Source organism: Canis lupus, chromosome 33 (genome assembly GCF_048164855.1).
Source record: "Canis lupus baileyi chromosome 33, mCanLup2.hap1, whole genome shotgun sequence".
Taxonomy (NCBI): domain Eukaryota; kingdom Metazoa; phylum Chordata; class Mammalia; order Carnivora; family Canidae; genus Canis; species Canis lupus.
This window is the reverse complement of record NC_132870.1, coordinates 13,864,678-13,890,382: the sequence shown is the minus strand read 5'-3', so window position 1 is coordinate 13,890,382 and position 25,705 is coordinate 13,864,678. Positions and strand designations below refer to the sequence as shown.

General features: G+C 33.3%; 1 protein-coding gene across 6 annotated transcripts in view; it reads right to left on the bottom strand.

Moving 5' to 3' along the window:
- Positions 1-25,705, bottom strand: part of CCSER1 (coiled-coil serine rich protein 1) — a 1,367,203-nt gene that overhangs the window by 867,874 nt on the left and 473,624 nt on the right. For all 6 annotated transcript variants that reach the window (XM_072810584.1, XM_072810583.1, XM_072810587.1 and 3 more), the window contains one exon: positions 24,318-24,525. In XM_072810584.1, coding sequence (XP_072666685.1) covers positions 24,318-24,525 — 208 coding nt within the window. The remainder of the gene's footprint in view (positions 1-24,317; positions 24,526-25,705) is intronic.

Genomic DNA, 25,705 nt, shown 5'->3' with positions numbered 1-25,705 from the left:
AAATGCATCTTTCATCTCATCAAACCACGACTCTTTAGTTAAAAAGCAGCTGATATGAGAATCCTGTTATAAAACTTTATGATGATTAACTATCCATAACTAAGATAAGCAGAGATTCATTGTACTCTTTATTGAATCTCCTAGATCTGACATGAGAAACACAAAACTAAAATTCAAACAGTTATACTATTCACAAATCACCAGGCAAGAGATCAAACACTTTTTTTCCATTGTATTATTAACGCCATCTACAGGCATAGAACAGGTTTATGAAATTTCTTATTTTAAAACATAAGCAATTGCCATTTCATGTGACCTCTTCACTTATAGAGATGTGTCTACATATTTCAGGGAGCGGAGACATATAATAATGGATAAATGGTCTTTGAATAAATGAATGGGAAAACTGGGAAGCTATGTAAGCAGATATTTAAAAATTCACGATGCTATGCAAATGCATATTCATGCATTTTTAGAATGTAGCAATGCATATTTAGAAGCAAGCAATGCACATTTAGAATGGGAAATACAAATATGTTAATTTAAAATGTTTAATATTTATATATTCAAAAGTATACTAAAAATATAAGAAAAATCTAAAATCACCAAAAATGTAGGAATTATGATATAGCATGTAAGTTTTAAACTATAAAAAAAGTCTTTAAATACTTCAAGTCAATTCAAGTAATAAGGATTCCCATGTTATATTATAGCTTATGAAAAAATAAGCACAAGTTGTTTCACTGGATAAACTACTCTCAATATTAGCAAAATAATTATTGTTAGATAAAGAATCTCAAGGAGTTAACATAATCTGCTTTCAATTTTATGTGATAACACAAATTTAAGAGACCCCACAATTTTCCATGATTCAAACTAATTTTTTTAAAAAATTTCATATTTTCAAATAAATATAAAATTCTATCACTCTATATGTTTTAAAATAAGGAAAAATTATTTGTGAAAAATGGAGCATCAAGATTCTTCAAGTTATACAAAATACAAAATACTGTAGTGGCTACATTTACTGGAAATTCAAAATTTAGGTAAACCAATTAAGTATTCCAAAATATTATTCAGGTTTATGAACTGATAAAAATTAATATAAATATTTGACTGACAGAGGTGTCTTACCACAATTTTAATTTAATTTCTGTTTGTGTCTTTAACACTTATGTTTGTTTCATTAAAAATACTTTGTTGGTTTGCCTTTCCAGGATAAAAAGAATAAATTTCCATTGCAAGTGAAAATAACATCAATATAGAAAAAATATGGCAAAGGAAAAGTCCACTATCTCCCTCTATGCACCTATTCCTTCTGAGGCAACCTATAGTAACAGTTTGGTGCACAGCCTTCCTCATATGCCCACGCTTTTACAAACAAAAAAGTATATACGACCATGTAATGATATGCAAACATCTAAAAAAACGTTTTACAAAAAATTCGTGACTTTGCAACTTGCTTTTAAGAGTACATAATCTATTTTCAGTATTTTTTTTAAAGCACACAAAAAAAGCTTGCCATAGTTCTGATAATTGGAAATCTAAAGCAAGATAATTTTTTTAGAAATATGAACGTATTTCCAAAGAAATCTATTTTATAAAAACATGTAGGCTGTTTAGTAAGTATATAGGGCAGCTGAAAGACTTATAATGCATGCAAAGATCACTAATTCTCTACCTTAGAAGTAATAACACACATTTCCATTGAAAAAGTATTGATGAAATTCATAGATGCGTTCTTTCAGTACTATTTCTATAATCATATGAAAAATTCTTATAAAGGATACTACAAAACCACTGAGTCCTGATACTAGTATTAACATGTAGCTACACTATTTTACTACAGAAGTCATCCTGAAACATGAAATCTTTATTTCTAACTATCTTGAATTTGGTTTATTGGATGTGTTTGGTTACAAAGTGAATTTACTTATAAACTTGTAATTTTTTATTTCATTTATAGATTATTTTGAAAAGAAGAACATTTTGTACCTGAACTTTGAAAATAACTGTGGGAGCATGTGGATGGCTCAATAGATTAACGTCTGACTCTTTTGTCAGTTCAGGTCATGATCTCAGGGTCCTGAAATGGAGTCCTACTTTGGGCTCTGCACTCAGTGTGGAGTCTGCTTGTTCTCTCCCTCCTTCTACTGGTGCTCATTCTCTCTCAAATAAAATATAATCTTAAACTGTGAAGTTTTATTCAATAAATACAAATAAATTAGCATGCCAAAATTTCATAGGTACTTAACAGAAGACTGCTGGGCCAGATACACAGGAACTTTATTACTCAGGATACAGCAGGCAGCTTGATCTTAATGTTTCTATCAGTTTCTCTTATCCACCCTGTCCCCCAATTCCCACCCAGACTATGAGAAGCAATCCTGGTGGATGTGGCACACACACTGTACCTAGCTAAAGATTCACAAGTTTAGAAAACTATGATTTTTTTAAAGGTGCTGTTAGCAAACTGCCCAAACTTTGTCCTAGAGAGAAATATTATTTTATTTTCCTCTGTGTATTTCTCACTGTGTAGAGCATATTAAGGTCAATTTGCAAAATGGTTTGCGTGAGTGTTGAGTGTTGGTTTTGCTGCTGGTTTAATAATGTTTAAAATAATTATACAATTATTTTAATATTTGATCTATGTACATTTATATACATAAATTAAAAATCTTTAATAAAAATCTTAAAGGCAAAAATTTGAAAATGAATCTGGCATACTTTATCTTATAAAATCCACAAATTAGGATACAATTTTATAAAAATCAATAAGAACGTAATAAATATCTGTGGCATTTCCTCAGTTAAAATTTAAAATAAAAGGAGCACTGGGGTAGCTCAGTTGTTGAGCATCTGCCTTTGGCTCAAGGTGTGATCCCGAGGTTCTGGGATCGAGTCCCACATCAGGCTTTCTGCAGGGAGCCTGCTTCTCCCTCTGCCTATGTCTCTGCCTCTTTCTTTGTGTCTCATATGAATAAACAAAATCTTTAAAAAATTAAAATAAAAAAGACTTAAGACAATTATTTGAACCATAAAGTCATTTCCCTTCTCTTTGATATATATGTATGCTCTTTTCATACCCTGAAGAATACTCAGTCAGTGCCCCTCTATCCAGCTGTGCTAGGTGCTCTGGGAAATACAAAGGAAACAAATATGTGGTCTTTAGCTGCCCTGATCTCACCAACAACTAAATTATAGTGCAGCATGTGGGTAATCAAATGCATGTAAGAGGCAATAAGAACATCATGGAAGGTTTACTAAAGAGGTGGAATTTAAGGTTAAGAATTTGTACAGGCAAAGTAAGGAGAGAAGGGCATGCCAAGCCTTAGGGAAGAAAATGTGCCAGAGTCTGCTCTCTGAAATCAGCATGGCATATCTCGAGAATAATGAAAGGGCACACTGACTAGAGCTGAGCAGAGACATTAACTGGAAATAAGACTGGATAGTCAGATTATGACGAGCTTAGATAAAGGATAATGAGTTGGACTTTATCCTTTATGAATAGGGGATTGCTGGTATTTTTTGAAGAAAAATCGCATGGTGAAATAGAAAAGACTATTAGAGAAGAGAAAGAGGAAAGAAGATATTCTCTCTTTTTTTTACTATGCACTAAATATTACTGTTCTCACATATTATTACTTACTTCTTCATTCTACTGATGAGGAAACAAATTTGGAGACATTAAAGATGTTCCCCAAAGGCAACTAGTATGCAAATGTCAGAGATGGGATTCTATCCAAAGTCTGTGTGACTTAATAGCTTATGTTTCTAAGCACTTTGCAATACTACTTCTTGGTTATGAGACTGCTGTAACATTTCATATATTTAAGGCAATGCAAATTTGGACTAAAGCACTGGCTATAAAAATGAAGAGTAAATGATGAGGTAGAAAAAAAGGATTTTAGAGAAAGAAAAGGATTTAGTAAAACACTGGCTAAGGAAAAGGCTATGTCAAAGTGGGGCCCCATTTTAGCTTTCGTATGTAATAAAATGGCAGTGGAAATCACATATGGATATTTGGGGAAAGGGGTTGCTATTAAGAAGTACCATTCATGAGCATGCTGAGTGTGAAGAGGGAGTGACATATGTGAGAAGAGAAATCAGCAGGTGAAAGACTGGCCCAGCTTTCTTCCAATTCACAAATTATCTCCCTCTGTTTACTTCAGATCAGGGTGTTTTGTTTTGTTTTAAGAATGACTTGTTTCTAATCACAACCTTCCTTTTCTCATCCTTATCTTCATCCAAAATTTCTAGAAGTCTAGAATTCAACTTCCCCTTCATTATCTTAATGTATTCTTTCATTCCTTTTTTTTAAATCAAAGACTTCATTTTTAATAAAAGGTTTTATGTATGTATGTTTGTATGTATGTATTTGAGAGAGAAAAAGAGATCACAAAAGCAGGGCTAGAAACAAGTAGACTTTGTGCAGAGTATGGAGCCTGACAGGTGGCTCCATCTCACCACCATGAGATCATAACCTAAGCAGTAATCAAGAGTCAGACACTTAACGGAGAACTACCAGGTGCCCCTCAAAGACTTAATTTTTAATTTAGCCCAATAAACTCTTTATTCTCTTTACTTCTGCAAAATATTTGACTATGATAACCTTTTCCTTTTTTGTTGAGGAATATGCTCCTCTTTTTTCCCATTCTTTTGACCCTCTATTTTCACCAAATCTATACCTTTTTTGAGGGATGGGGAGGAGATGCAGCATAGGATAATTATTAAAAGCATGAACTCTGAAGCTAAGAGTGCCTTGGATATTTAAACTCCTAGCTTCAAAATACCTAGCGACCCTGTATCTCAGTTTCCTTACCTATGAAATAGAGATGATAAGAAGAATACTGTTATCATAGGGCTGTTAGGAACACTAAATGGGATAGCATTTAGAAATGATTACAACAATACGTGGCACACTATAAGCACTATAAAAATGTGTTTTTTTTTATAACCGCTTCTTTGCATCTTACTTTTGTTCTCTTCTTCAGACCCACTTGATTTTACTATTTTTTCTTAACCTTCCCTAATCTTGCCCACTTCACAAATCACAAAGTGATGATGAATATCAACATTTAAGTATATACTTAAGCAAATAAATTCACAAACATGTAATACTAAACATGGCCTTTTATTCTAACCTCTTCTGTACTGACTTAAGTCATATGAATGAGTCACTTGGACAAGTTACCACTACTTCAAATCCGACATAAACCAAATCAAGCTCATGATATTGTCTCCAGAACTAGAATTCTGAACTTCCTCCTTAGTGTTGGGCTACCCTATTTTTTACACATCTCAGGTTTATAATATCAGAATAATCTTCCATGTGTTCCTTCCTCAAACCCTATGCAAAATCAGCTATTATTCCTTTCATTTCAATTTTGATACAGCTTTGAGTTCCTTGTTTTTTCATAAGTGCATACTGACACGGCTTCACACCACACTGTTATTAGCTCACACCTGGGTCAAGCTGAGCTGAGCTTCATTCCCCCTAGCAATCTTTAATTCACTCCAGTAAATCCTGCAGATTGGCACTAGATTAATTTCTGAACAGAACTGCTGATTTCCACCAAATGCTTCTGCATTAAAAAATTAGCATAAAATTTAGTTAAACTTGGCCATTTTTATGGTGAAACCACATGGAGAGCATTGCCCCTCTCTTATTACCAGTAGAAACCTATCAAGGCTGCTTGCTACATGCATAGACAAATGTACAATAACAAGCAACTAGTTTCTGCTTTTTGATCAATATTGTGAGTCTAAGTCACTCTTTGGATGGTTCACTATGTACTAGTACAATACACAAAGTCCTCAGTTTCCCTGTAGAAAATCTGCTTTTGAGGCTCGGTTCCTCCTATATCGATGTTGTATTTGTCTTCTTGAGCTGCTAAAACAAAACGGAGGTTTAAATTTATTTTCTCAGTCTGGATGCCAGAAGTCCAAGAAGTTGAGTTTTTACTGAGACCTTTGTCTTTCACTTTCAAATGACCACTTTCCCTATGTATTTTCACATGGGTTTCTCTGTGTCCTGGTCTATGCCCCAATTTCCTCCATGTGGATCATCTCTTAGTATAAGGAACTGATCTTATTGGATTAAGGCCTTATCCTTATGACCTCATTCAACCTTAATAACTCCTTTATGGTCTTATCTCCAAATATAGTCACATTGGAGTTTAGGACTTCACAGATACATTTGGGGAGATCTATCTCTTGTACCATGCCTCACACAAATAAAAACTTCAGGCTTTAAATTTGACTTTATTTTCTGAATATAAGAACTCTGTATTTCTCTTTCGTGAAAGCAAACACTGTCTTCCCTCCTTCCTTTCATCTTTCCTTCCTTCTTTCATTTTTTTCATTTTGGGGCCTCAGAGACTGTTATTCAATGAATAATTGTGGAAAAACTGAACAACAGACTGTGACTGTATAAACTGAATCATATAAGTTATAGTAAAGAACGTATAAAATAAAATGCCATATAATAATCTAATATTTAACCCAAAAATAAATCACAAAGCTCAGTCAATTAAAAAAAAAAAAGAAATCATCTCAAGAAATGTAGGCAAAATTAAAATACATATCATACATAACTATATATATATATACGCATACATATATATAGTACTGTATTGTGTCTCTCTGCATTTAGATTTGAACACTGGCATGACGAAGTCATTTATATCAAAATAACAACTATCAAGAGCCAAATAACGATGGTTATTACTTATTGATTGATAAGGATATTTTAAAATCTTGGTTCATTACCTTCAACTTCTATACTCCACTACCTAAATTCTTATGACAAATGACTTCAGTTTCTTTGAACTTGTCCTAACCAAGTATAAACTAAACTATATCTGGATTTTCCTTTATATATTCCTATACTGCATACAATCAATGTTACTTTTAAAGAAATGTTTTGCATATATATTTGGGACCTGTCAATATTATTTTTAAATTATTAAAGACAGATCTCATTTTTCACAATGATTTATCATTACTGAATATGCACTACATTTCATTCTTATAACTTACCATTACACACCATATTTTCTGAGAAAAAAAGCTATGAGAATTTGTGTTGCAACATTTTTAAATTTTTAGGGCAGAGTATAAAGAGTATTTCTATGAAATAATAACACTTGCTAAATTTATCAATATAGCTCTTTGATGTCTATAATATCCTGCTAAATATGACCAACCTGGGAGTACCTGGCTGGTTAACTCAGTAGAGCATGAAACTCTTGATCTCAGAGTTGTGAGTTTGAGCTCTGTGTTGGGTGTAAAAATTACTTAAAGATAAAATCTTTAAGAGGATCCCTGGGTGGCTCAGCGGTTTAGCGCCTGCCTTTGGCCCAGGGCGCGATCCTGGAGTCCCGGGATGGAGTCCTACATCAGGCTCCGGCATGGAGCCTGCTTCTTCCCTCTCCTGTCTCTCTCTCTCTGTCTCTCTCTGTCTCTCTCTCTATCATAAATAAATAAGTAAATAAATAAATAAATAAATAAATCTTTAAAAAAAAAAGTGGGGTTGCTGGGTGGTTCAGTTGGTTGAACATCTGACTCTTGATTTCGGTTCAGACTATGATCTCACCGTCATGAGATCAAGCCCTGGACTGGGTTCCATGCTCACTGGGGAGTCTGCCTGAGATTCTCTCCTTTTGCGCTTCCCCTTGCTCTCTCCTTCTCTCTTTCTTTCTACCCCCGCCTCTCTCTTCCTCTCTCTCTCTCTAAAATAGATAAATAGAGGTCCCCTGGGGGGCTCAGGCAGTTAAGCATCTCCTTTGGCTTGGTCATGGTCCCAGGGTTCCGGGATAGAGCTCCATATCGGGCTCCCTGCTCAGCAGGGGTCTGCTTCCCTCTCTCCATCTGCCTCTCCCCACAACTCATGTTCTCTCTCTCTCTCTCTTTCTTAAATAAATAAGTAAAATATTTTTTTAAATAATAAAGTTTTTTTAGATGATCAACTTGGTCATAAATATTTACCTGAGGGGGTTTTAAATAAAGTGCAGATAATAGAACAATACTCTTTATTTTTTAAGATTTTATTTATTTATTCATGAGAGACACACAGAGAGAGGCAGAGACACAGGCAGAGGGAGAAGCAGGCTCCACACAGGGAACCCAATGTGGGACTCGATCCCGGGACTTCAGGATCATGATCTGGGCCAAAGGCAGGCGCTCAACTGCTGAACCACCCAGGAACCCCAGAATAATACTCTTTAAACACAAACAGGAATAGAGTCAGTATTTGTGTCCATGTTTCACTCTCAGTAACTATACAGAAAAGTCCCATGGTACTTGTGGAAGGTAGTCAACTTGTCTCACTCTGTACAGAGTAAAGAGCTCACAGAATTTTATAATCAGGAGAATAGCTAACTACAATAAACAGCTACAGAAATGGTGTTTTTTAAGAAAAATAATTATCATAATAATAAGAGACGGTAAGTTCTTTTAATTAAAGCTAATGAGTTTATTATCCCATCACTAGGAATTCATTTTGAGGGGGAAGCATGATGAGCTAAGATACCATGGATATGAGAAACACCAATGGAAAAATGCCATGGAAAGATATCATTTCTCTTGGGCTATAATTAAAACTGAAAAGTATGTTTGTGGTGGGGTGAGGGAGGAGGTGGAGAGTACAAATTTATCAATCTTCTGTGAAATTATTTTATGAGATTTAAAGTGGAGCCCAGATTACTTCTGCTTTGTGTGGCTATACAAATAAAAAATTCCCTTAAAAAGTAAAGAAAAAAAAAATGTCCTAGTGATAACGCAAAACACAGAGAGAAGTGTGTAATCTACTCCTAGTTTCCCTACCAAAGGTGGAAAGATCAGTGCACAGGAAACAAAAATGAAAGTCAGAGCCAAAAACCAGGTAGGAATAGTATATTAACAGAATCTAGTCAAGAAAAGCAGGTTAAGAATGACAATAGGATACCAAGAGAGGACTCAGAAGTAAAAACTGTGAATGTAGGGGCACCTGGGTGACTCAATGGTTGAGCATCTGCCTTTGGTGCAGGTTGTAATCCTGGGGTCCTGGGATCAAGTCCCTCATCAGGCTCCTCGCAGGGAGCCTGCTTCTCCCTCTGCCTATGTCTCTGCTTCTCTCTGTGTCTCTCATGAATAAATAAATAATTAAAAAAAAAAAAAAAGAACGTGAATGTAGACATGTGCCCTGATGTGACTTTTCAGTGCATTCCCTTATTTTTGCAAAGTTGGAGGAGTAATAGAGTCAAATCTAATATGACAGGAAGGAAGTAAATAGATGATGACTATATATTTAGAATATTTGCTTTTTGGACCTATTTTTAGGGGCCTTTCCACCCTGCCTCTCAGCCCCAACACATTCAAATACATTCACTCAACAACTCCCAACAGAGAGATACTATGCACATGCACACAAATGTGACTACCCAAATATCCCCTCCCCTCCCCCATACACATCCCTGGCATCCTGGTATCTGTTCCATTCCCCAATATTGCCAATTTTCTCAAATCCACACTTGAATTGTGGGCTATCTTTCAGCAATAAATTCTTACATTTGCTGTATGCACAAAGATGTAGGTGTTATCTATAGGATTTGTGCTCCCAAAATCAATGCCAGCAGTTTCTTGGCCTGTGGTCTCCACAGTTACATGTATCTCCAGCAATATTAAGTGGTTTTTTGACCACTATTCATTATCAAACAAACAGTTTCCTTTTCTGGAGGTTTCTTGAAGGAAAAAAATATGTGTAGGGCTTTGGTAGGTACTAAGCTATTTGCCAGTAAGATGAATAGTCTTGAATGTCAACTTAGTACAGAGGAATGTCCAGAAGAAATAATTCAAGAATACTTACAGGTTGCGATTTTTTCTCCGGTGGCAGTTAAATTTGACAAAGCCCTGGCCAAGGAAATCTATAAAGTTCTTAATGTTTTCCAAGAACAGGTAGTAAATGAGGAAGCTTCATAATATTAGAAAATCAACCTTATGTTTCAAAACAGGCTTAGGGTTGAAAAACAACAAACATATGTTGGGATGCAGAATTTTCAGCAGATACTGAATTAGCCCATACCTTATCTATAACCAAGAGCCCAAGTCATGCTACATATCCAAAGAGTTAAATGAAACAAAACAACATGCTGACTGTAAACTTTCTGCAAAGCCCTAAGTAATAAATAAATATTATAATTCAGGTAACAGTGCATTAGAATTAAATTTCATCCTACATTACGTTATTAAATGGTTTAAATCATATGCAGTAAATCTAGACACAATGCCACCTTGAGGGAAAGCTAAATTGGGGAAGATGAAGATGGAATTGTGTGTTCGTTGAAACAGAAGCTAAGAAAATCATTTATGTAACAGAATCTCTTGCAAGAAAATCATTTAAAAACAGACTTATATTTCAGCAAACATTTATAAATATTTTTAAAAGCAAATTTTTTTTAAAAACTCAGAATTTGGGGATCCCGGGGTTGCTCAGCAGTTAAGCGCCTGCCTTCAGCCCAGGGCATGATCCTGGAGATGCGGGATCGAATCCCACATCAGGCTCCCTGCATGGAGCCTGCTTCTCCCTCTGTCTGTGTCTCTGCCTCTCTCTCCCTGTCTCTCATGAATAAATAAATAAAATCTTAAAAAAAAACTCAGAATTTTTGAAAGATTTTAAAATTGAAAACTTGGTACTGTATTTGGACGTATTATTTATTCACTGATATCTGTTCAAAATTTACTATAAAATTGTGCAATTTGATCAGAGATTTAGAAAGGTGAACAAGCAGTATTTAAGAAATCTGTGAGCCACCAGAGTATGTCTGCCACAAATCTGGGGCTTAAGGGTTGTGCTTCGCTCTGAAGGATTCAAGAAACAGAAATACCAGTATCAAGGGCCAGTTCTAGAAGAAATAAGAATCATAAATGTGCTATCAAAATGGGAATCAAATTTCAATCTGTTTAGAATTTAGTGCTAGAGTTTAGAATTAGTGCTAGAATAAGTTATTTTAAGATGTTTTAATTAATTAATTAATTAATTAATGAGAGAAAGAGAGGCACAGACATGCGCAGAGGGAGAAGCAAGATCCCTGCAGGGAACCTGATGTGGGTCTTGGCCCAGGACCCTGGGATCATGCCCTGGGTGGAAGGCAGATGCTCAATCACTAAGCCACCCAGGCGTCCCTGTTTGTTTTTTAAAGGAGGGAAGGAGAGGGGAGAGAAGGGAACTAACATTTATTTAGACCTCTCCATTGCCAGACACAATTTAAATCTAATTTTCATAATAAAATTTATAATAATTTTATCCCCTCATTATATATGAGGAAACCAAATGCTCATAAAAACAGCTGAATAAAATGGAATAAAATAATATTGTTAAATTTCTATAAATCTAAGACTTGAATTCAAGGTTTGCTCAATGACAAACCCATGATATTTATTTCACTGGTGGGCCTCAAACTTTGTAATGATAGTAAAATGATAACTAAGACATATTGAGAATTTCCTATGGGTCCTATACTGTTCAATGCATTTTAAGCAAATTAATACACATAATATTCTCAACAAATCTAAGTGATATGTTAATAATATTATCTCCAGAGTTTAACTGGCCTGGAAACATTCAGCTAATTGGTAAAGCGATGGAATTTAGACTATATATTCTGGTTCCTCAAACCAATGCTCTTAACTACACAATACCTCTTCATGATAATTTAATCATGTCTTTCTGAAGTAGTATGGAATGACAGGCTCAGGACAAAATCCAAATCTGGCCTTCTGCCTGTTTTTTGTAAATAAGGTTTTATAGGACTCCAGCTGTGCACACTTGTGTATGTTATATGGCTTCTTTCTTACTACTTATCACTAGGTTGGATTGCAATGCAGACTTTATGGCCAGGAGTATAAATAGAAAAAAGTTAGCTGAACCCTAATTAAGACCATGGATAACAAAACATTTATATGTTTTTGAGGAAAGTGAATCAAATCTTTCTTAGTAATTAATTATTCATTTTAAATTCCTCATCTTCTCTAATTTACAGAGCTGTCTAATCGAAGAGAACATGACAATGTATTTGTTTTCATACCTAGTTGTCATAAAGATAATTTGAATCATTTTGGTTTTAATAGCTACTCCTCTAAAGCATAACAAAAAATAACCTATTTAAAACTATAATATTTGAAGTAGTAAACATCTATATTTCTATTAGCAATTTTTTTCTATTAGTAAATTTACACTAAAATAAAGGCAATAGTTTTCTCAGGTTTTTATTTTCATTAAAGTTAAAATGAAATAATTAAGGGAATGACTGCCCTCCATCTAAATAAGTCACTAGATGCTAAAATACTTAGCTCATTTGTAAAACTTTAAGATTTATATTTTTCCAAGCAATTGCATTATGTTATCTAAATGTGTAACACCATATTTTATATACTCATTGATTAAAAATTGATTGCATTTTCACTGTAATTAAATAGCCTTTGTTTCTGATTTTCAAACAAAAGCAAAACACAATTTCAGTAAAATTGTGTCTCAGAGGAATACAATTGCAGGCTTTCCACAGCATCATTTGCTTAAGTGGCTCTCTGCTCTCCTCTCTCCCTTCCCCACCAGAAGTGCTGAACACTCAAGAGTATCCCCTGGAGATTCTGCAGGGTGCCATCTGCTGTGTATCTTCTATGTTGCAGCCTGAAATTCTTGATGCAAGATTTAGTCCATCAAATTACAATAGTATGTGAGTTGTATTACAACTGAGACATTAATGCTGGATTCATGAAGAAAAGGGAAAGTTAGACATGCATAGCAAAACCATATTAGTGGATATTTAATTAATTACTGAATACGATTATACACAACCACAGTGTTCAGGTATAATGAGGGTGGCATTTGTTTTTAAACTCTGGGTTGTAGTCTTTTAGGTTTTGTTTGTTTGTTTTTAATAAGAAATAAAAGAGTACTCATGACTAGCAGATAATATAAGTACAAATACCAGGAAAGAATCCATTGCCTGATAAGTATAAATTTTCTCACCTTGATCTCACTGCCTTTTTATTTTGACATCAAATAAGTATTACAAGATACACTGATCACAAAGCAGTAGCCAACATATTTCTGCAATTTTAACAAGCAGAGAAATACACAGCTAAGTAATGTAGGGGATGGGATTGGTGGACAGGGTGTCATTTAGGGTATGAATAATTTGGAAAAACAGTTTCTTTTGGAAAAATTGAGTTTCTTTTTATTCAACATTAATCACATGCAAGAAAATATTGTGTGTTTGTAATGATTTTGAAAGAAACACACAAGGAAAGGTACTGCTTGTATAATGATTGATACCTACAAGTCCTCCTTCATCTTCTCAATTCTACACTTTTACCTCTCTCCCACTCACTAACTCTACATAGGTATGTAATCTTACCTTGAATATTATGTTTAACATCTCCATACTTCTTTTTGTGACTTTATTATATATTAGTACTATTAGCATATTAGTGTATGATATATATATATGAATATACACACAAATATAGTATATATATTCTTTTTTTAAATCAATTTATTTATTTATGATAGTCACAGAGAGAGAGAGAGAGAGAGAGGCAGAGACATAGGCAGAGGGAGAAGCAGGCTCCATGCACCGGGAGCCTGACATGGGATTCGATCCCGGGTCTCCAGGATCGCACCCTGGGCCAAAGGCAGGCGCCAAACTGCTGCGCCACCCAGGGATCCCTATATATTCTTTAATACTATTTAACTTTGCATATTTAATTTAAACTCCATATACTGTATGAATTTATCTGTGATTTGGTTTTTGTGCTCAAAATGCTCTTTGTGTGACCTACTAATACATGAACATTAAACATTCTATTACATGAACATATTATAATCAGGGAGACTAATGCGGTACAAGTGGAAAAAATATTATTGAGTGATTTTGAACGTTCAGTTAGTTACTCCATTTCTGGAAGAGACCAGATTTTCATGGAGAGACTAGCAGCTTGCCCAAAGTTAAATGAGAGAACTGATACTAAAATTTGAGAAGTCTGTTCCAATACAGACCAGTATATGTGATAACTATGCTATGTTTTCTGTGCAGTATAATAACCTTAAGTAATATAAGTAACAGTTTTTAAAAGAGAAATAATACTCCAATATGATGGGTACTCATGTAAGATGGACTTTTTTGATCATTCTTAATTAGCCTAATAAAATTTATAATATTTTTCCAAAACTAAACATGTCATACTTTAAAATATATATAATTTAATATTATTATATGTATAATTATATATCTATATATGTATCTGTATATACCTCTTTTAGTAGGGTAGAGGGAGAGAGAAAGAGAGAAAATCTTAAGCAGGCTCCATGCCCATCATGGAGCCAACATGGGGCTCCACTATGAGATCATTATCTGAGTTGAAATCAAGAGTTGGACATTCAACTGACTGAGCCACCCAGGTGCTCCATCTTAAAATACATTTTAAAATTATTTCAGGACATGTATTATTCATTTTCATATCCTTCAAATTCAAATACCAATGCTTCGTAAATAAATGAACCAACAATTTAACAACTGAGAACCAGGTGGAAATGGTTACTATTTCTATTCTAGGCTGTTGTTTTATAAATGAACACTTTGAATAGGCCATTTTATACACTGAAATTCCTAATGCTTAGGTAATATACTTTTGGAATTAATGGGTTTCCAGGATCCGTTACTTATCTTTTCTTGTCATACTTACTTCTCAGCACTATCCCTCAGGTTGGCATTATGGAAGCCATATTTTCTCTTGGCTTCTTGACAGTATGCTCTTTGTATTCTTCCATCTTATTGGACACTCTTTTTCTTTATTTTCTTATCATCAAATATTGGAGCATCCTGCTCTGGTTTTAGGTACAAGTTCTCTCTTCCGTAGCTTAAACAGAATCTATATAATCTTGAATATTCAATTTATATATGTCTAGCCCTAATCTTTCTGGGTTTGTAGACATAGTAATTTGAATTTCTACTTGACACATGTCCTTACATGTCTAGGACAGAGCTTACAGAGCTCTTCTTTCCTTTCTGTCTCATGCAGGTTACTCCTCTCCTGGTCTTCCCAGTCTCAGGAAGTGGCAAGAACAGACTGGTTACTCAAATTACAACTGTCAGTTACCCTTGCTTTTCTCTTTCCATTATCACCCAATTCCAATTCACAACAATTATTGTTGGCATTGCTCTCAAATCAAATCACACATGTTTCCCTTCTCATTGCCTCAACTGCTACCACCAGGGTCTATTACCATTATTTCTTACCTGTAAAATGCTTTCTAAAAATTGACAGAAAAGAGAAATTCAATTGACATGTCATAGCTCTTTAGCCAAAGAATATCAGTTCAAAGATACTACACCTCAACTGAAAGCCCAGAAAACCATAAATGACTATAATACTTCTACCTTTAGTTTCAAATAGTATAACCTTTATTAACAATGATTAATATTCAATTATTATTCAAGAATACAAATTTTGTCCTACTAAAAAGCATTTACTAGTATATTTCCAAGTGTTTATGAATTTTCTTATATATGTCACCTGGCTTGACATAGTCATTAATAATCACATAAACAAGATGATTACAGTAGCTCATGTTCATGGATACTTTCCCCACTCTCACTGTAACGACCTGCTATAAACATTTTGTTTATTGTCCAAATAATCCTATGGGATAATTAGTAAAGTTGCATATGATGAAACAGAGACTCAAAAACCTTAATCAATTTATAGCAGCTATTAAATGGCAGAAGTGAGAACCACCCCAGATCTTGATGATTTCAAACACCAGTGATTTTTACCAATCTAATATACTCCCTCCAGTGGGACTTTGTTAGTGAAATGGGGCTGGAAATTAGGAAATAAGTTTTCTCTACCTTTTCTAATCTGTCATAGACGGCTGTTAAAAGTTAGGTTACTTAAATAACAGAAGAGCCATGGAATTATACTTTCTATCCCTTCTTATGTATTTTCCAAGATCAATTTTATAGCCTCATAGAGCCAGGTCAAATATAAGCAAAACATTCTTATTCAGAAACCTATACATTCTCAGTGAATTGAAGATATGTCATTATCTAAACCAGAGATTTCACTAAGGAGTATAGAAATAGATACATTGCTTTGTATGAATACTGTGTTATATTGTCTTTTTTAAACTTACATTACTTTAAAATGAGAAGAAAATTAAGTTCTCATAACAATTTGTAAGAATTGAAAATAATGCCCTAAATCCATCTGCATGATAAATGGTCAAACTTTATTTACAGGTCTCACAAAAGGAGGACAGAAACTCCACAAAATGGAAGCATTGACAATGGAGCTATCAGTTATGTGATGATATTCCATGTGTTGTCACATTTAGTTTAATTTGATGAACTTTGATAAAAACATAAGCCTATGTAACAACTATGCCAATCCAGATTGTAACCATTTTTTATACCATAGAAGTTTATTTATTAGATGTAGGGTTATTCTTTTTTTAATTTTTAGTTTTTAAGTTTTACTTTTTTTTTTTTGATGTAGAGTTATTCTGAAATATAGAAAGGTAATGCTGTCGAATACCTAGTTCAGCCAAACACAAGGTGTCCTGTTGAAGGTTTTAGGGTATGTCTCACAGATCCACTCAACCAAACAATTAAAATCTTAAAGGGGTTGTTTGTCAGCTACTTCAAGTTAAAGGACTTATTTTGAAGACATGTGGCTTTTGTCTAATGGAATGTCTATTGGAATGGATGTATTTCTAATAAGAATCACAAGAAATCTAAAAATAATTGAATAAAATTTTATTCATAGAAACATTCTGCAATTTGGATTTAAAGGGACAGAAACAGTGCAAAATGAAAATTGATCTCTGGAAATCAACATCTCCAAGCACACATAAGAATGGGATAACTATTCAGAAGCAAACATTTGCTAATTTTATATATATATTAAGAAAGAAAAGAAAAGAAAAGAAAAGAAAAGAAAGAAAGAAAGAGAAAGAAAGAAAGAAAGAAAGAAAGAAAGAAAGAAAGAAAGAAAGAAAGAAAGAAAGAAAGAAAGAAAGAAAGAAAAAGAAAGAAAGAAAGAAAGAAAGAAAGAAAGAAAGAAAGGAAGGAAGGAAGGAAGGAAGGAAGGAAGGAAGGAAGGAAGGAAGGAAGGAAGGAAGAGACAGACAGACTTGGAGGACAAACCAAGAATACAGAGGGCAGAACTAAAAGTCATGAAGAATCATTCCCAGGCTGTAAGTCTGAAACAAGAAACTGCTAACCTATGCATTCGTTCATAAGTCTTCCAGTGGAGAACTGAATTGTGTTGCTATACTTAAGCCTTATCTACAACTCCCATGTTTTACATCATGAGATTCTGATGCTGTAATAAAATGATACTTTGGGTGGCCTTGGGAGGGGTAAGTATACTTTGCACTGTGAGGGAAGCATCACTGGGGGCCAAAAGGTATAGCAGCTTGGACAGCAGAGACCACAAAGTTTTTCACCTCCTGGTACCCAGACCTTTGTATACTGCCCTCACACAATAATAACAAGGCTGGCCTTTATTTCCAATAAATTTCACAAAAGTGATGACATGTTACTTCCGAGACTAAATTATAAAAAGACTGCTAATTTTGTATCACTCTCTTTTTCTTGGATTGTACACTCTTGGGAATCCACTTGCTATGTTGCCTACACGGTGAGAAATTGAAGCTCTGGCTATCAGTAGTGTAGAACTAAGTTCTCCGAAAAACAGCATATGAATGAGGTAGGAAGTGAATCTTCAAAAACAGTCAAACTTCCATATGACTGCAGCCATGGCTGACATTTTGAGTGCAACCTCATGAGAAGCCTTCAGACAGAATGGGTAGATAAGCTGCTCTCAAAATCCTGACCACAGAAACCATAACGAACATTTGTTGTTTTCAGCACTACATAATTTTCTGGGGAGCAATACATACTTTGATTGCACTTTTAATTTTGTATCCTTGAACCAGGCTAAAATCATGTTTTATTATTCCTACTAGGTTCATTATTAACTTTTTCATAGATTTCCTAGAGATGTAAATATAAACAACTATATAATCTACTGATAGAAGTAGTTTTATATTTTCTCTCTAATATTAAAGTTTTTAATGCTTTTTCTTGCTTTATATCTAGCTAGGGCTTTAAAACAAAGTTCATTAAAAGTGTTGAGAGTGGACACCCTTACCTTGCTAATAATATTAAGGAGAAGCTTAGTTTCCTATCATTAAATATGAATACTAACTGTAGGAATAGAAGTTCCTTTCTACTAGAAGTGTGTGGAGAGGTTTTATTTTTTACCCATAAACTGATGTTCATTTTTTTCAAATGTGCTTTCTTCATGTATTTATATAATCACGTTTTTTCTTTCTTTTAGCTCATTAATGTGGTGAATTACATTGATTCGTTTTAGAATGTTAAACAAACCTGTACTCTTATAATAAAACCAGCTAAGTCATTGTATATCTGTATGTTGCTCAATTTTATTTAATAATTTTAAAAGATCTTCACATCTAAATTTATAAAGGGAATTTTTCTGTTATTTCCTTTTACTTGTAAAGATTTTCCCAGATTTTTATAATAGGTTTATACAGCCATATCTAACAGGCTGAGATATGTATTCCTGTATTTCCTGATTTTTTTCTATAATGTTAGTCTTAGTTTTCTTAAATACTTGATAAAATTCAGCATTGAAGCTCCTGGGCTTAGATTTTTCTTTCTTAATAATAGTATCTATTTCTTTAATATAAATTGGAATATGCAGACTTTTATTTTCTTACTGTGTCACTTTGAGAAGTTAGATTTTTTCAAGAGATTTGTGCTTTTCATCTATATTGTTACATTTATTGTCATACTGTTGTTAAGAGTATTCCCTCGTTTTCCTTCGTGTCTTTAGGATTTGTACTGATTATTCCTGCCTTCACTCATTGATGAGATTTGTGTTTCTTGTTTTTTCTTTGTTGTTCTTCTTTTATTCTTCTACAGTCTATTTCTTTTAACCTCTCAAAAAAAAAAAACAATTGGGTTTCATAAATTTTCTATTCCTATTATCTCTTTTCAATGTTATTAATTTTTTTTCTTCATGTTTCTTTCTGTTACTTCATGTTCAATTTGTCCTTTTTTCTGGTTTCTTAAAGAAGAAACTTAGATCATCAATTATCACACTTTTTTCCTTTAAGTATAGACTTTTAAAACTATAAATTTTCTTCTAAACATGATTTTAATTATATACCACAAGTTTTGGATTATCATATTATGTTATCATCATCATTATCATCTCACTTGAAACACTAAAATTCCCCTCAAGGTTTTTACATTGATCCATTAGATATATAGATATTTGTTGTTCAATTTCCAATATTTAATGTTTCTCTAGCTATTTTATCATTCCTGACTCCTAATTTAATTCCATTGTTCTCAATATATAGATATATGTACAATGTCTAAACTTGAAATTTATTGAGATTCTTTTTTTATGACCCAGCATATATTCTGTCTTGGTGATGTTCCATATGGATTTGAAAAGACTGTATAATTCTATTATTAATTACAATAGTCCATGAATGTCAATGAGATTAAAGAAATTGGTAATTTTCAAATCTCCTGAAACTTTTCCGATTTTATCAATTCTTAACAGAGTTAAATCAACTATGATGTGAATTTGTCTATTTCTTCATTTAGTCCTGCCAGATTTTGCACCATATATTTACAAGCTACATAAACAGGCCATCCACATGTATAATTATGGTTTCCTGATGAACTGACTCTTTTATCAGTTTGAAATATAGGACTTTGATTGGGGTAATACGTCTTATATTTGTAACTATCTGACAGTACAACCATTCATTTTCCGGTGTTTGCAGTTTTAATGGCACGTCTTTTCCCAAGTTTTACTTTAAACACATTTTTTAAGCAAGCACAAACAAACAAACATAAAGCAGAGAAAAGAAACTTGTGATTTTATTATTTTTAAAAGAGAAATACAAAAAGAAGTTTAATTATTTGACTGCTATTGACATTTACATGGGTAATTACCTGCTTTGGGTAAAATTCCTTACTTTAAGATTGTCCACTATTGCTTTTCCTGTCTATAATTATCTATTACTGGAGCTAGTATTCTATAGGCTTTTCATCTGCTCTTGAAATGTGTTGATAGCAAATATGTCAGTGATAAATTCGTTGGAATCATTTTATTGAAATGTGCTTAACCCTCCCCCAAAAAACAAAAAAAGCCCAAAACTCTTAAATGCCCATTGAATAATGATGAATGGTGAAGTTAAAAGCACTCCAAATCACCATATATTTGTTAATCATATTTAAAATTTAAAAATAAGAAAAATACCTTTGAAATGTTCCATTATTATTTTTGGAGATAATAAAATTAAATAGTTTGAGCTATTAGGTTGTTGAGAAAAGAAAAATGAAAATAGGTAAGAACACTTTAGTTAATTACAAACTTAAATATTTATGGCTTTGTAAATTATATTGATTCTCAATAAATTATTCTCTGATTTTCACTAATCTAGCTTTATTATGAGAACAGACTCCTCTCAGGACATTAACTTCTTTTTTTACATGTTTAACATTTATCTAACTTTTCCCCCTTTCTTTTTTTCTTTTTTTTTTTTTTCCCCTTTGATGTCTCATGATTCAGGAAATTTGCTGGGTACATTCTCAGTTCTTATTTGTTAAATATAAACTAAAAAAGCATAGGTAATAGTAGGAGATTACAAGCAATCTTAGATAAATATTTTTATTAGCTGTTACCTTTCTAGAAATTATACTACTCATCTCACTTGAAATCTCTTCCCAGTAGACTTCTTGATTAGTTACTACAGGATGAACAAATTTCATAAAAGAGTGACAAAAAGAGAACAGAGCAAACTAAAAGGGAAGAGAACAGAAACTTTCTCTGTAAATATTAAACATTCTCTTCTTATACAGATAGAATTATGTGGAATAAATTAACAAAAGAGAAAGTAAAAAATAACATAGTTTTCCCCCTTGCTACATTTTTTATCACTATGCTGAAGAATAAAATGACAATAAAATTTCTAAGGGTTCAAGTCAGCCTTTTTTTTTTTTTTAAATAAAGGAGTTAATGTTTGGATTTGTTTGGAACATGCATGTGCATTTTAATAATAGAAACTAATCTTCAAAAAGGGACAAAATTAAAAGTGTGAGATTCCATTCAAATTATCCACATTTAACCCGCCTCAAAATTAAAATTTAAGACATCAACAGAGCACCACTGGGAAAAATCTCAAATAGGAGCATTTTTTACTGGGATGTATTCAATTCAATTCATCAACTCCTTTTAAATTTAAAACTCAAATAATTGAAATCTTCTTCAGTTAAAAACTAATCTGTGTATAAAAGTAGGACTACTATGCATCATAAAAAATAATTAAAATAGGAATAACTGTTCTGTATTAAAACAGGAATTATTAATCTAAGACAAGTAATTGCTATTAAGCCCTAATTAAGTAATGAAATATATATTGCCTTTTGAAAGCTCCTGGCTTAGAGAACATTTTTTATAAATTTATTTATTTAAGTAATCTCTACATTTAACTCAAATTCACAACACTGAGATCAAGGGATCCCTGGGCGGCTCAACAGTTTAGTGCCTGCCTTTGGCCTAGGGTGTGATCCTGGAGTCCTGGGATCGAGTCCCATATCAAGCTCCCTGCATGGAGCCTGCTTCTCCCTCTGCCTGTGTCTCTGCCTCTCTCTCTCTCTCTGTGTCTCTCATTAATAAATAAATAAAATCTTTAAAACAAAAAAACAACACAGATCAAGAGTTGCATGTTCTACTGACTGAGCCAGGGGCCTAGAGAATATTTAAATAAACAATTTTCTTTAAAGGCATCTATTAAAAAGACAACTAGAACAGTTGTCTATGCTAATCATATCATAATATTGCTTTTCTTGTTGACAATAAAGAATAAGACCCCGCTTTCTGGATGGGCTTAACGAACATGTAATCATTGCTCATTATTCAACAGCTTTAAAAACCAATTCTCTTCAGTTTCTTCAAATATTCTTTAATGAATATAAACAAATGGAAGTATAAAAACAAGCTTAATATATTCAGAACACTGACTCTATAGTGAATATCACTGAATGTTTTTTTTTTAATTTTTTTTTAATTTTTATTTATTTGTGATAGTCACAGAGAGAGAGAGAGAATGAGGCAGAGACACAGGCAGAGGGAGAAGCAGGCTCCATGCACCGGGAGCCTGACGTGGGATTCGATCCCCGGTCTCCAGGATCGCGCCCTGGGCCAAAGGCAGGCGCCAAACCGCTGCGCCACCCAGGGATCCCTGAATGTTTTTAAATTATAAAATTAAATACCCTTTGACATCTTCTGTCAGTTTTTCCTACTTTCCTTTTACTTGTTGATTTTTTTTTTTTTTTTTTTTTTACTTGTTGATTTTTTAATTAAAACTCAGACCAAGGGAGAGGTAGAAAGCTCTAGCTGAGTAGTTGGACATTACAGACTTTGAGATCAATATCTTTTAAAACAACAAATGTTATTAAGTTTGCTTTGTTCAAAGAGATTCAGGCTGCATGGTAAGTCAGAGGTCAGGGAGCTTTGACAAGTGCAGCAAAACACTCATGTTGTCAGTATGGAAACCACACAGTCATACATACAGTGTGCTCTTAAATATTTAACAGGCTTACCAAAAATTAAAAGCTCTAATTTAAAGTGTTTGTCAATTCCTGTGGCATAATATTCCCATGTGGCTGATTTCAAGCTACCAAAATGACATAAATGAACCTAATATTGGAAAATATGCACAACAGCTCTTACAGAGTATTTCCACATATAGATCCAATAGATATAATTAATAGAATTTAGTAAAATAAATAGAAAATAATGGGTTTTGAGTATTGGTTACCCTACTAAAATATAATGTGCTCCATTATAAATGCATATAATTTAATTTTTATGCCTGTCCTTAACTGGCACCTTATAAAATTCCTGAAATTCTAACAGTGATCAAATATAAAAGCACTACTCCTGCACACATGTCCCTGTATAGATAGATTCTAGACACAAAACCACTCAGCAATATAAAGTGGTATGGAATGCAGATATCCAGTTTTTATTTTAACAGCTGAGAAGAACACTAGACCAAAGGCCCCCAAAAGTCTCTGGTATCATTCCTCTTAAATTCCCTTCTCTCTTCTTAATTCCATTTCTGGCCTCTAGTGGTAGCTGCTAGCAGTATTATTACATAAGTGTTTGAAAAGCTAATTATTAGTGATCATCTTTATAAAGGAACCATACTACTACTCATTCTAAATAGTTATATTTTTCTGTTCTCACATTATTTAATATTGACTCCTATCAATTAATGCAAATCAATTGAACAATAATGGGATACAGTAAAAACTCACTAACTTTGGAGTCAGAAATCTCAGGCTGTTGTCTTGAATTCACACCTAGTAGAGGAAAGTCATTTAAAATTTCTGACCTCTCATTTTACATGTTTGAAACAATATTAATATGTATATAGTTTATAGAAATCCCCAAAGAAAACAGTATTGGCATTATAAAAATAAATCCATAATATACTTAAAATCCTAAAAAATGGTTGATTACTGGGCATAAAGAGGAAATAATCCATTACGCATTTTCCTAATTCATCATCTGAGCACAGACTATAGGAGGGCAACTGTATTCAGTGAGCAAAAATCAATCAGACATTCAGATTAGATTTTTCTAGACTGATTATTACTGGGACAAATGACTACATTACTTTTATGGTATATAAAATAAGCCTCAGTATTATTAAAATGAAATCCATTTAAGGCACCTGGGTGACTTACTCCATTGGATATCAGACTCTTAATTTTGGCTCAGGTCATGATCTCAGGGTAAGTGGGAATAAGCCCAGAGCCTGGCATGAAGCCTGTTTAGGATTCTCTTTCCTGCACTTTCTGCCCCTCCCCGACCTCTCTTAAAAAAATGAAGTCCATTTAATAGGTCTCTCAGTAGCTTTATAACAACAAATTAACAGATGATGCTCATTTCTCTTTAACCAACTTTGCCCAGGTTTGGTGTCAATTTATTCTTTCTCAATTCCTTCACAACATCTTAGAATTTCAGAGCTGAAGAGTACCTTATAAAGCAGAGCTCCACATCCTTCATTTGACATATAAGAAAAGCTAAGCTGCAAGAGGATACTTGACCCCTGCCCAAGTATCATGCAGTTAATTACCAACAGAGCAGGACTAACCAGTCCATAGACTCCCTTGTCTACCAGCACTGAAAGACATTAATCTTACGTAAACCATTACCTCTTGAAGAACTCTCTTCATCTTTAATAATAACGTCTTGACGGCTGTGCAGTCCTGTAACATCAGTCTGAAGGGCAGAGAATCAAGGCCTCCGTTTTCTTCCACACCTTGCAGGGGCCAGTCTGCAGATGGACTGCTGGGCATTCGGCTGATATGGGAACACCTGACTTCTTGATCAATGTCTTTTGTTAATTTCAGGGACAGATTCCTAACAAGAAAAAAAAAAAAATTACAAATGTAGCATATTCACAGCAGTATTTTCCAAGCTGTTGATCAATGTCAGGAGTGAGCTAGAAAAAATTCCTTGTGACTGGCATCATTTCCTTTTATTAATCTGAAAATTCTGAGACCCTTCTGTCAAAATTATTAAATTGGTTAATTGTATTTTTAGTATTCAATGATAATCACTATTTTAGAATGTGATTTTTCCCCTTTCTAGAATTTCACTTATACATGATATCAATGTGCTTATACTTTCTTAAATTAACTCTTAAAATGTTGAAAATCAACAAAAATTACCAAAAAAGAAATTTCATAATTTTTTTTCTGAAAATGTTTAAAAATTCATTTTAAAAAAAGATTAAGAAAGCAAAAATTAAGAAAATAATTTTAATTATTATTTTAAAGTAGTAAAGCAATCAATGGCCATTTTAGGAGTTAAGAAAGATTTGTACACATAAAATTTTATATGAAAATAGTAAAATAAATGGAAGATACATAACTTCATATGTAATTAGTACATTTATCAAATGATCATTAAATTTTTAACATAGTAATGTGAGGAAAAACACACAACACACATATTTATCTTGTTCTACTTGATAATCAACAATTACTTGAAAATATTGCACTTTCAAAATCCTCCAACATGACTCATATTGACAGTATATGTAAAAGAAAAGATACTAAAGTTGACAATTTTCAAAATGTGCAGATCAGCAATCTTTTAAAAATCATACCAAAGAGGTGCTTATGAAAATAGTCCCTTTCATTGAGTTTTTCTGAATTTGTTTCCATTTCTCAAAACCAAGGGGCCTATACAATAATGACAACATGATAGCATAGCTCAGGGTATTTATAAAAAATAGTTTAGGACTTGTGCTCACTTTTACTGGCTTTTATGTATATTATTTCCTGAATTATATGACAAGGTCACTTAGCAACCTAAATGGAAAAAACAAAAAACAGAGTAGCCTTGTAACTTGCCATCAAGATTAGGAAAAGATGCCAATAAGAAATATATCCTCAATTAATCTTACTCAATTCTGATTATTCATAATAGTATAATTAATTTTTTAAACATTATATTTATTTATTTGAGAGAAAGAGAGAGTGACTGAGAGACAGAGAGAGAGAATGCGTGAACGGGGAGAAGCAGAGAATCCCAA